The sequence below is a fragment of the Sinocyclocheilus anshuiensis genome, unplaced genomic scaffold, assembly GCF_001515605.1.
Source record: "Sinocyclocheilus anshuiensis isolate Anshui unplaced genomic scaffold, SAMN03320099.WGS_v1.1 scaffold330, whole genome shotgun sequence".
NCBI classification, from domain to species: domain Eukaryota; kingdom Metazoa; phylum Chordata; class Actinopteri; order Cypriniformes; family Cyprinidae; genus Sinocyclocheilus; species Sinocyclocheilus anshuiensis.
This window is the reverse complement of record NW_015547689.1, coordinates 2,381,620-2,394,585: the sequence shown is the minus strand read 5'-3', so window position 1 is coordinate 2,394,585 and position 12,966 is coordinate 2,381,620. Positions and strand designations below refer to the sequence as shown.

Below are 12,966 nucleotides of genomic sequence, written 5' to 3'. Positions count from 1 at the left end.
AAGAATAGAGCAAGCTAGTGTTAGAGGTCTTTTTTGCTTTTGTTAATTGTATAATAAATGAAAAGAAAACAGATAAATACAAAAAGATTAGAAAGCAAGTGTTAGTTTTTTTTTGAACACCCGTCTAATGCTTCCTTCTGTGATCTGATGTGGCTTCTTGTCACAGAATGAGGCAGAAAATATGTTCCATAGGCTACTTTAAAAATACTTCGATTAGCAATGGATTATAAATATACTTAATTATTATAAAAATACCAGAGATGACTTGAATAACACAGATAAACTATAGTAGCAGTCGAGTGTTTGTCTTTGTTTTATCATTCAAAACGTTTATATGTTCTGTTTACTCAGTTACAGCTATAATAGCATGTCTTTGTCCATATAAGGGATTTCCTGGAGGATCATGAGTTCCGCTTCTTCTGTAATTGGATATGTGGATTTAATGTGTGAGGGCGCCCTCTGGCGTCCAGTATGAATGAAACGGACATCATGTGTTTATAGTGCTAATGGCCAATCTATCATTTTTTGAGGAATTTGTATTTATTTATTTTTTTAATAAGTACCGGTTTAGGCACCAGAACCATTTTAAAAGTATTGATTTGGCACCGGTATTGAAAAAAAAACCCAACTGGTACCCAACCCTGGCTGCACCCGTTTCCTACTTACAGATATACATGAGGTCTGCTTTTATTTCCAACAGTCAGAGGAAGATTAGAAGGGACATGTTAGCTTCACCGTCGGAAAGAGGGCGTTCACGCTCCAGAGAGCCCATTCCTCAGCTGATGCGAGCAGGAAGTGCTGGCAGGAGGAGGAGTGTGTCTGTGGAGAGCAGGAGGAGTCGGTGCTCTTCAGAAGGATCAGTAGCTGAGTTTGAAGAGCTTGCTAAGCCTCTAAATAGCAGGCAAGTCAATAAACAAAACAGGTTGCTTATCCAAGTACTGTTGGCCAGGTTAAATGTGATGTCAGCTGGCTAATTAATTATTTCAGGACACTTGGTTCATCAGATCAAACCTGCCAAATAACACGGTGTAGAGGAGCCTACACTTTTACTGCATTTTTTGCATTCCACATATATTAGTCAAGACTAATATACACAAAAAGTTGTAATTTAATTTTACATGACCATTTTCTACCCTCTATCTGAAACCTTATTAAATCGGGTCTGTTCACTTTTTTTCAGCAAGGATGCATTAAATTGACCAAAAGTAACAGAAAAGACTTTGTTACAAGAACATAATACTGTATTTCAATTAAATGCTATTTTCTACTCAAAGAATCCTTAAAAATGTATCATGGTTTCCACAAAAATATTTCACAGCTGTTTTCAGCATTGATAATAATAATAAAAATGTTTCTCGAGCACAAATCAATGTGATACTCAAGACTGCAGTAATGGCTGCTGAAAATTCAGCTTTGCATCACAAGAATAAGTGTTTTAACATGTAGATGTTTTAAAGTTATTAAATTATATTAAATTGTAATACTATTTCACAGTATTACTGTTTACTGTTTTACTTGATCAAATAAACGTTGCCTGGTGAGGGTAAGCAGCTGCTTTCAAAAAAAAAAAAAAATCATGTTATTTTATGATGTTAAATTAACTAGTTCTAATATCAAATTAGCCAATTAACTTTTTAACTCTTTGCAAATTAGACTGATATTATTGTTGTTTTTGATATTTATTTGTTCATTACTTTTTTTTGCAGAGGAAGGAAATTGGCATATAATGGTCCAGCTGTGGTGAGTAACAATGTGAAACATTAGGGTGTTTTGATTTAAGTTTTTGTTAATATTAGGTCTCAGATAATTGTAATTGCTGTTTTTTTCCATCTAGTCCAGAGGAAGACACATAAACAAAAAAACAATGTGTAGCACCCCGGCCCAAAGGATGAGAGCGGCAGGTACCACATAATTTCATACTTAATTATTTTTATTTTTATTATTGTATATTCGTCTGTAACCAATAGTATATACATGTAAGCCAAGTGTATTTTTTCTACTCAGACACATCTATTGACACGGGTGCTGACCTGTCAGAGATTGATGCTCGACTCCAGGCCCTGCAGGACTACATGCGGGACCTTGACACGGGACATTAATCCTGGTGGATTCAGATGTCAACCAAGGCTTTTTGCACAAAGACTGAGACTGAAAATCTTGGACAATCATTTCTTTCAAACACTGTGTACAGACATGTCTGTAACATTTATACTAGTTATACATGTCTGTCAATTATACTAATGAGATTCGAATGCCGTTTGTTTTCTTTATCCCTAATGTAACTTTTGGGCTTGACTCAAAATGCAGTTACACCAGTTTTGTGAAGGGGGTTCTTGAAACTGTTGCCATATCAGACTTGAAGTAAACCAGATGTATCCGAAAGAATGACCTCAGGATATACTGTTTTTATCACATTCATGTGTACATTTTATGAATTGGTGTTTGTTTGACCATTGTTGTTGTTTTTTTTTATATATGATTAGTGTATATGTTTTATGTCCGTTTTAGATGCTCTCATGTTTTGTTTTTGTGAGATACTGAAAACGAAGGTTTTTTTTTATATAAAAGGATTTTGTTGTTCATGTCTATTCTTTACAGACACTCTAGAATTTATATCTTATATCATTGAGCATTAACAGAATGTGAAATGCATTTTATTTATACAGGTTATTGTTCCCATAAATCAACTGATAGAGCATAGCATTAGCAACACCAGGGTTACAGATTTGATACCAAGGTAGTGATAAAATGTATGTCTTTATGTAAGTTGCTTTACATAATCATCTGCCAAATGCATAAATGTAAAGATGCTGCAGAGATCATGTCTTTTGGCATCTAACGTTGCATCAGTTGTGGCCATTTTTAATCATTTTTGACATTTCTCACGGAGTCTGTGTCTCTTATTTTTAATGTGACCCTACCAAAATCTTGTATGTAGAATATCAAATGCATTAAATTTGTCTTTAATTGTGGTAATGAGGCCAGAATTTTTAAACCTTTCTTGATTTATAAAATGACATGGTTGTCAATAGATTACAATCTGCTATATGATGTACAGTATACTTCAGCAGGTACAAGAGCTATCCTGAATAGTCACAGCTAAAGGAATTTTGTGACATTGTGCATCAGTTGGACTAAAATGACTTGCATGTTGCAGAATCAAACGTTGCTTTATCATGACAGTATGTCAAAGATTTACATTAAATAATGACTTATGTTTCACCTTGTTTTTTACACGATTGTTGTCGCATGATTCCAGAACATCGTGTGGGCAACTTTCGTGAATTGTGAATACTTTTATAGAGTTTCACATCCTCAAACATCTCAAAAGGTTTTATTTTTGAGTGAACTGTGCCTTTAAGTACTTTACCCAAATGCAAAACGCCCTTTTTTAGAGACATTATTAAATATGTTAAAGGCCTATTAAGAAAAGCATCAAGGCACAAATTATTTCATCCTGTACTGAGGTTTTTAAGCCAGTATTAAAGGACGTTGTCGACCACAGGTTAGGTGGCGCTGTAAATCTGATTTAGTGTTTTGACCTGTTCATTTTTGGCTCTGTTGCTTTAAAGATAAAAGGGCGGGGCAAAGATGTGCAGTCTGTTAACGTAACACTTTAACAATACGCCAATGCACTGAGCAAATGATACATTTTGCAATACTGCTGAAAGACGCATGTTTGTACGTGAATATTTGTGGGTTCTTTAAATATTTCAGGTGATTATTATTAATAATTCTCAGAGGCTAAAAGAATGTGATCACGGCACCTTAACGTTGAGAGTGGACCAATATTGCATTTATTCTGCAGCAGTGCGACGCGTCACACGCAAGGTGCGGCAGTGTCCAGCGCGAGCCGGTTACGATTTGGGTTTGGCCCTAATCTGGATAAACCCATCAACAACCTCAATGATCTTGTAGATCAGAAGCAGCGTGATGACTAAAACGCCCGATACCCCGGCACCCTGCGCGGGTATGGGTGATGTCCACCACAGCCATCCTGAGGAGCAGCTCTCCAGACGCGCTCGCGTTGCTGTACCTGAACTGATTGTTACCTGCGAGCCGTGTGTCACCGAGTGTGACCGGATCCCCCGCGGACCCTGCTCGGGCTCTCATCACCCCGACGAGGAGTCCATATGCTCGGACAGCGGGCTCAGCGGCTCCCCCGCCTCGTCCCTGGCGCTGAGAAAACTGTCCAACTCGTCCTCAACCGGCCTCTCGCCAGCTTCTTCTTTTGAGGAATGCGAAGAAGATTTAATGGTTTACGGAGACTATAATCAGTCTTCAGGTGAACCGCTCACGGTGAGAATCAAAACTATCTAATAAGACAATCCATTTTAACATGTAACGTTATCTATTTTTATGTTAGGCTACTAGTAAGACGTTTTAAAAAAAATTTTTTTTAGTAAATAATCCAGTAGCGACCAGACTTGACTCTTTTTTTTTTTTTTTTCATTTTCACTTATAACTGTTCATTAAATAAGATTTCCAGTATTAACTAGTATCTATTCAGTTAGTCACTAGGCAGAGGTGTAAAGTATTGGAGTGTTAGAAAGTTACTTTACTTCTATATCCTACTTGTGTATCATTTTGACGAATTTGTACTTTACTAGAGTTCTGTTAAAATCGAATAATTGCACTTTCAGGCATCAAAAGTCTATTTAAAAAGCTAGGAAATGTTTACTTTCATTAAAGTATTTTATTATTATTTTTATTATTATTATTTATAGGTACCCTACTTAGACTTTTAACTGAGTAAAATGTTTGTCATAGTATCTATACTTGAACTTAAGTACAATTTCTCAGTATACACCCTTGAAAACTAATGTCAGTTTTATAAGTGACTAGGTGCTGTATTAAAATACTTGTTTTTATTTCAGCTTTACTAGTACATGTTTAATAGAAGCTATCTATTTACATGACACTAGTACATATCTATTGGTATTAGTAACATTTTAACTGACTAGATACTGTTTTTTGTTGTTGTTGTTTTTTTAATTGTCATAAATAATGACTAGCCAGACTGGCTACTTCATAGTTCAATCAAACTATTAGTAAAATTACTAGTAACATTCTACTAACTAGTCACTTAGGACTTCATAAAAGTGTCTAATTAATAGTTACTAGTGTCTATTCAGTTAGTAGCCCTACTGGGTGTATACTTGTAGTATACACAAAACAACTAACAAAAGTAACTACAAAACATGTTACCATGGTACTTTTTGTGATTTATTTTGTTAACTAACAATACATTTACTAAAAATACAACTGATCATTATTAGTTCTTGTGAGCTCAGGTCCATTAAATACAATTCAGTTACAAATTTTGTAAACATTTGTAAATGTTTAAATAAATATGAATTAAGATTAATAAATGTTTGAGAAGTATTATTTCTTTGTTCGTTATTGTTAACTGATGTCGTTAACCAATGTTAACAAACAGAAGCTTGTACTAGCCTATAGATACCGTGGTAGCTTTTTTTAATTTATTGCAGGTACATTGAATACAAGTGCACAGAAGTGTATGCTGCAGATTGAAATATGCAGTTGTTGAGCAATCCTCATGATAACGGATTAACACTATGGGCTTCAGGTCATGAGATCATTGTTTCTAAATGGAGGGGAAAATTCCAAACGTTTTTCTAAACTACTTTTTTCCCCTCTCATGTTCTGATGATATTGGAGGAGTTAGAGGTTTGTATTGTAAAGAAGTGCATCTGAGTAGTACAAATGTCTCTTAAGAAGGTGTTCAAGTGAAAGCAGAGCAGCCAACAGCATTGTGATAACAGTGAGTCAAATAAACTCAATGACATGTTCTAAAATCAACAAGGAATATTTATCATTGCAACTATAATGGTGTTTTAATATTGTCCGCATTGCGCTGTTGTAGGAGTTATACAGTCTCCAATCCATAGTTTTGATGATAATATTGAATGGGATTTGATTCTATGGGTCATTAAGGTAAAAAAAAAAAAAAACTTGCCCATTGAGAAAATCACAATAGCGAGTGAATGCCGAACTGAACTTAAAAGGTCAACAGATGGATGCACCTCCAGCTCTGTATGGTGGGCCTCTCCTGCTTTGTTCTGGAGAATGTCATTCTTGTCTGACCGGTTTTCCACTAGCCAAGAGTGAGTGCGTGTTTGAGCTTGGAGAGCAGAGAGAACTGTACAGGGTTGGAGGTTAAGTGGCTTCATACTGAGGGCTGACACTTGGAGGATCGTTACGCTTGATAGACTATGATTATCTCATTGTTACTGTATGTTGTTATAACTCATACAGTCATGTGTTACAGTGGCATAGGTTATTGTGTACAGTAGGATGGAAAGGTTTATGAAACGTCAGCTCAAGGGATCTTGTAGACCTTTTTTTGCCAACATCAAAACGGCGGACCGGAAGGAATCAGCGCATCAAGTCGGTCAGGAAGAGGTGTGGGTGAGCAGCAGAACTGATTTTTTAAATGGATAGTTTACCCCAAATATGAACATTTTGTCATCATTTACTTACCCCCGTGTTGTTCCAAACCTGTATGAATTTCTTCTTTGGAATATAAAGAGATATTTTGAGAAATGTCTTAGTATTTTGTCCATACAGTGGAAGTCAGTGGTCACCAAAACTATTCGGTTACCAGCAGCATTCCTTAAAATATTCCTTATGTGTTCCACAGAAGAAAGTCATTTTCATACAGGTTTGGAATGAGAAAAGAGTGGATAAATTAATGTGGAATTTTCATTTTTGGGCGAACTATCACTTGTCTTGCACACAAAAATGATGTGCGACCAGCATGCAGGGAAAAAATATATAGAAACAGTTCTGCAGACCCTCATGACTGTGTCAAGGTCAATAAGTCCAGTATATTAGTTGATAATTTGACAAGCAAGGTTACTTCAGGCTACTTCAAAAAAATCTATTAATTCATAATACTTGTAAAAAAAAAACAGTATGTTTTACCTCAGAACTTTTATCTCTTTGTTGGGACTGTCATGTACAGGTGCATCTCAATAAATTAGAATGTTGTGGAAAAGTTCATTTATTTCAGTAATTCAACTCAAATTGTGAATTCAGTCTGTGTGCATTGAATTTATTTAATACACGAGTTTCACAATTTGAGTTGAATTACTGAAATAAATGAACTTTTCCACGACATTCTAATTTATTGAGATGCACCTGTATGTGAGTGGCCACCCTGGCTCCTTCATTTTATCTGGCAGCAAAACAAGTGCCGTCTGTAAATGTTTCATGAACCTCCTTCTAAGATTAGCTTTTTCTTCATCACAGTCACTTGGTATTGCTTGATGACTTTGTTTAGTCCGAGATTGTCGTCAATGATTTGCCACATGGGGTGAAACGCGACCTATGGTTAATAGAGGAGAGGGAGTTGCCCGTTGGAGTCTGAAGTTGACTGAATGCACTCGGTGCCCCAGTGCAGCTCACTGGATAAGAAAATTAGAACAAAAGAGAAGACAAGAAAAGTCTCTAGCAACAAACAACCCTGTACAGAACCATTGTGCACCATGCAGCGGCTCGTAGTCGTAGGGTGTTAACTGACATTTGAGTCTCATTCATCTTTTGTTTCTTTCCTATCTCTTCTTCAAAGACTGATCTGTGGAAGAAGTCAAAGAATATGGTGAACTGGTCTCCACTTCCAGTGACGGTGAAAAAGCGCTCTCCCTGGGTGCAGGTGGTCGGCCATGCAGGTTTGCTTGTTCATCTTTTAGATGTTTTTGACAATGTTATTGGTGATCCTTGAACTTTTGATGATTTTCAGTGTCTGAAAGCTCACATTTTCACATTTAAATCTTGAATTCATTATTGTTGTATGGTCATGTGAAATGGATATAAAGCTAAAGATTTTCTTTGTCTTACTTGGTGTTTTTGTTGCTGTGTTGGGTGATTCCTTTTTTCGGACTCAGCTTGTTTTTGATGGTCCTCTAGGAAACTTTCAGACGGGCAGTGATGGAAGGCTGCTGAAGAAGTACTGCGAGTGTGAGAAGCAGTGTTTTCTGCAGCTCATGAGCGACTCACTGCGGCCCTTCATTCCTGGATACTATGGCGTGACTCAGTGTGAAGAGCAGGATTACAACCTCATGGACGACCTCCTCGCTGACTTTGACTCGCCCTGCATCATGGACTGCAAAATGGGGAGCCGGTTAGGATGTGATTTATAAATTCAGCAATTCGGCACTTATCCCAGTACTTTTTTTCTTGCAGAACTGGTAAAACTGGTGCAAATTGCAGCTTTTTTTTTAGCCAAGAACCTCTACTTAAACAGGAAGAGGCAATCTAACCAGCATGCAAAGCAACCAACCACAGTCTATTTTTGTATTTATGTGTGGTTTAGGAGCAGGTGATGCCAAAATAATGCACTGGCATGCTAAAAATATATTTTAGTCATGGCACAGCTGTCTTTACAAATGACTACATGAAAACACCATTAGTAAACTAACTACATTTTTTACAGAAATTGAATGTAACATTTTAATTTAGCTCAAAACTGGACAGTTTAGGTCAAATTGAACTCTATTCAGTTCAAGGTGTTCCCAGGTGATACATTAAACCTGTCATGATAAAGTTCTCTACTCTAGCATCATTTTTGGTCACAGTGCGTCCACACTCCTGATATATTTATAACATTATGTACACACAGTAAACTGACACAGTCAAAACACATAATCGAAGAAGTGTTGATTAAATCAAACTTTTTTTGGTCAATGATTTTGGACCTACTACTTAATAAATAGAAAATAAAGTTGAATCTACAATTTTGCAATTTTGGGTATCTAGTTACAAAACTGAATATTTTTCAAATATATGATGCCACAAACCTGACAAAATCTGACAATTCCAACAACTTGTTCTTCCTCATAAGTGGGGATGCACAAGTTATTGGTGTCATATCAGTTATCGGCTGATATTATAGATTTGGTTAACCTATTAGTATCTGTTAATACTGTATTTCCTTTTTTTTTTTTCTTGTACAGTATATTACCTTTGCCGTCATCTAACCTTCACTTAAAAGGCAACATGAAATGAAAATGCACTATTTTAGTTCTTTTTTTTTTTATTAGACAAAATAGTATTGAATTGAAATGGGCCATTTATTGTTAATCGGCCACAACGCGAAATGGCATCTTATCAGTATCCGACAGAATTAAACAATCAGCACATCTCTGCTCACAAGCACTTATTATCATCAACCCAGTTTTTTTTTTTTAATTTCCAGCCAAATTTGATAACTTGTGTAGCTGGACTTGATGCAGTCAGGCATTCAGACTGAAGCTTGTAATTATCATCAGTGCTGTCAGCATTTGGACTGGGTTTTCTGTGGGTGTGACGTCTGTGGCTAAAGGTGATGATACATGGGGCTACTTTTTTAGCAATGTTACCAGGCAGGGTTGCCGAGCAATGTTGCTTGGGTACTTTCCCATTGAGAATGGGCAACAAATCAAAAAATCTATCTGGATACTTTAGATCGGTCGTGGGGCCTGTCTCACTTGGTTGCCCGTTGACGGCAACATTGCTCAAAAAATTGCCCCGTGTATCATCACTATAAGACTACAATGCAGTAGACGGGAGTGTCCAAACAATAGTGGAAATATGATGAGTGGTGGCCAGCAGCTCTGTTCATGTCATAGTGGACCAGTCCTGTTAAGCCAGTTCTAACATACAGACGACAGTGTTTCCTTACTAAATAATTATTCCTATGGTCATGTTGACCTGTTTACTGTATGTGCTTTTAGGACTTACCTGGAGGAAGAGTTGAGGAAGGCCTGCGAGTGTCCTCAGCCACGCAAAGACATGTATGAAAAAATGATAGCAGTGGACCCGGACGCCCCTACTGCGGAGGAGCGGGCCCAGCAGGCGGTACTCAAAACCAAATACATGCAGTGGAGAGAAACCCTCAGCTCAACAGCCACGCTGGGCTTTCGCATAGAGGGCATCAAGGTAGACATGATTCAGGAAACCTCTGAATTTATACAGAGGTCAATAAACTATGACTGGAAATGCTTACTAGTGTCTTATTTGATCTTTTCTTGTGATGGCTAAGTTTTATGTTTGGCCTTCGATATAATGTCTTGATATATTTGATCTGTCTTCAGAAATCAGATGGCACTTGTAACACTAACTTCAAGAGAACAAAGTACAAAGATGAGGTCATCCAAGCCCTGGAGGACTTTGTGGACAACAACATGTTAATCTTGGTATGAATTTGTGTTCGAACTGGGCAATATTTACAATATTTATCAAAAATTGTATATATATATTTAATATTATGTATTCATTTATTGATATCTATCAGTATATATAATTGTAAATCTTTAAATATAATTGTTTATTTTTTTTGATAAAATTGTTAAATGTAATGTTTTTTTCAATACAATTGGAATTTTTCTGTACCTTATAATTTTGTGATGCCTGAATTCACTTGCAGCTTTTAAAATGTTTGATTTTATTTCTTTTTTTTTTTTGTAATTAGACAAAATATTATTGAATTTTAATATGGGCCATTTATTATTTATTGGCCACAAAATGAAAATAATTAGCAGCTTATTGTATAAAACAGAATTTAAATATCAGCGCAAATTTGTGTTAGAACTGGGCAATATATTGAATTTTTACAATATGTTCATTATTATTTATTAATTAAAATGTGTATTTATTTACAGTATTTATAAATTGAAATTATAATTATTAATTATTGATTATTATAATCCTGAAGACAAACTATTTGTTTCTTGGGAATAACATGTACTGTTTTTCTTAATGTTTAAAATGTTTTAGTAAAAATATGAGTAGATAAATTGTTATAATTGTGTGTATAAATAAAAATGAATTCTATTTTATATCTTGTTTTTAAACATGTTGAATTTAGTTTTTAATAATGGCTGTTTGGTTGAAATAATGGTTCCTCTGCCTGTGCCTCTTTTAACCATTAATCCATTTAACTGTTTAACTATTATGTAAAAAAGTTAATTGTTTAGCTCTTCTGTTTACACAGAGAAGTTACCAACAACGCCTGAAGGAACTTCGAGCTGTGCTGGAGAAATCAGATTTCTTTAAAGCACATGAGGTGAGATGCATCTTCATTTTCCAAATCCACTTTGTTCAGGAATCATACAGGCTTTAATAGGGATGGTCTTGCTGTGTTTTCCTGCAGGTGGTGGGCAGCTCCTTATTATTTATCCATGATCTGACTGGCAAGGCTGGAATCTGGATGATTGACTTTGGAAAGACTGTGCCCATGCCGCCCCCTCTCACCCTGGACCATCGCAGCCCGTGGGTGGAGGGCAACAGAGAGGACGGGTACCTCTGGGGCCTGGACAATTTTATTGACATTCTGACCAACATTCTTCCGGGGAAATGAAAGGCATTGTGGATCTTCAGAATTGTCATTTTCTGCACAGACTGTCTGATTTCCCTTTTTTTGTTTCTACATGGAGAATAGATGAAGGTAGGAGAGAATGAACCGATGGAATGGACTGACTGGCCTCAACATTTACTACAAGTCCTACTGATGAACATCTAAGCCTGTGAATTTACCCGCTGAAGCCCCTCGCTATGTTGTTGTTCTCACTACTTTTGAAAAGCTGCATGTATTTTTACACCGTAAATAGATTTTTATTTAAGCAGTTTGCTCTTAGGGGTTGATTAGTAAAAGATTAGCTTCGTTTCATGAACATTAACCCTGCAGATGAAAATCATTACAGTCGTGTTGTTTTGATAGATATGTTAAGCCATGCTTTTGAATACTAATGAAAATCTGGAACTTCGTAGTCTGTTTGTGATAGTTGCCAGATATTTTTCCTGCGTTTTACTTCATTTTTGTGACCAAACGTGTTTGGGGATGAACTGAATTGAAGTGCACACTATTAACAGTCCCTTAAACTGAAGCTGAATCGAATCACAGAACAACAAAAACCTCTTGCACCTTTCTTAGTACCGTTTTAATAACATTGCATAGCTCCTGATATAAGAAAAATTTGTCTTAATCACGCACTATTTTAATTGACATCAAACACTGTTAGTTAAACTGTTATGCCTCACATTCCCATGTTGTGTGGTTTTTGCATGCAAACATGAGCTGCTAAACAGCCCCTGTTAATAGCAAATATATGCCAATTTGACTGAGAATGGTGTTTGGGATATTTGAGCCAGTGCTCCTTATGCACAAATTCAGTGTTTGCACTGTTAATTTGAAATCGCCTTATTGAGGTTTTGTACTGTATAATAAGTAAACGACTTGTGATCATTATGTTGGGAGCTTTGTTGTCCTGGCTGTTTTAGTTTTGCAGTTCTGGGTTCTGTGATGATAACTATTATAATCTTTTTCCATGCTGGGTAATTTTGTAAAGGTGTTTGACTGTCAGCACAATAAACATAAACATGATGTGATTGTTTTTCCCCTCATCTTTCAAAACCATACAAAGGTATAAACAGGGCTCCATGCTTAATGTTTGTTTAGGACCACGTGTGCTCCTAATTAAATTGGGAGCACAATGGAAAAATGTAGTAGCACCTTATGATCAATGACAGACATTCAAGCAACTGCATGTTATACATTTCGTAGTTTTTAATTTAAACTATAAAATCAGAATAATAAGACCTATCTGGCTGTTACAAATAAAATGAAATCAGGATCAACAAAATCCTTGCGCTTCAGAGGTGCACAGATGCTACATCTGAGGTGGCATTTATATGCATGCCTTATAAGATATTAAAGTTCTAATAAAGACAAGATTTCCAATACTACTGTACATAATATTCAGTAGGAAAATTTAGTTTATTGAGTATGATTCTTAGAGGATTCTTTTTTTTTTTTTTGATCCCATTAGGATCCTAAGGTTGTTTCTTCTGTGGAACACACACACACACACACAAAAGAAAAAGAAAAATGTCTCCTTTTTTTTTTTTTTTTTGGTCCGTACAATGAAAGTTTGTGGGGTCCAAAACAGCACTGATCTTTGACAA

At 36.1% G+C, this 12,966-nt stretch overlaps 2 protein-coding genes across 3 annotated transcripts in view; both read left to right on the top strand.

Annotated features, from left to right (window-relative positions):
- LOC107703561 (coiled-coil domain-containing protein 61-like) overlaps window positions 1–3,058 on the top strand; it is a 9,123-nt gene extending 6,065 nt beyond the window's left edge. Inside the window, exons 10-13 of one of the 2 annotated variants that reach the window (XM_016506240.1) lie at window positions 701–901; window positions 1,707–1,740; window positions 1,835–1,901; window positions 2,005–3,053. In XM_016506240.1, coding sequence (XP_016361726.1) covers window positions 701–901; window positions 1,707–1,740; window positions 1,835–1,901; window positions 2,005–2,099 — 397 coding nt within the window. In that variant the 3' untranslated portion in view covers window positions 2,100–3,053. Of the gene's footprint in view, window positions 1–700; window positions 902–1,706; window positions 1,741–1,834; window positions 1,902–2,004 lie in introns of both variants that reach the window. The other variant, XM_016506241.1, reaches the window with a different exon arrangement.
- Window positions 3,059–3,586: 528 nt separating this feature from the next.
- On the top strand, window positions 3,587–12,390 carry LOC107703557 (inositol-trisphosphate 3-kinase C-like). The gene is made up of 8 exons (XM_016506236.1): window positions 3,587–3,717; window positions 3,809–4,299; window positions 7,595–7,694; window positions 7,933–8,146; window positions 9,738–9,942; window positions 10,098–10,199; window positions 10,997–11,068; window positions 11,156–12,390. Exons 2-8 carry the CDS (start codon window positions 3,934–3,936, stop codon window positions 11,360–11,362), a joined length of 1,266 nt encoding a protein of 421 aa, XP_016361722.1. The 5' UTR covers window positions 3,587–3,717; window positions 3,809–3,933; the 3' UTR covers window positions 11,363–12,390.
- The last annotated feature ends 576 nt before the right edge of the window (window positions 12,391–12,966 follow it).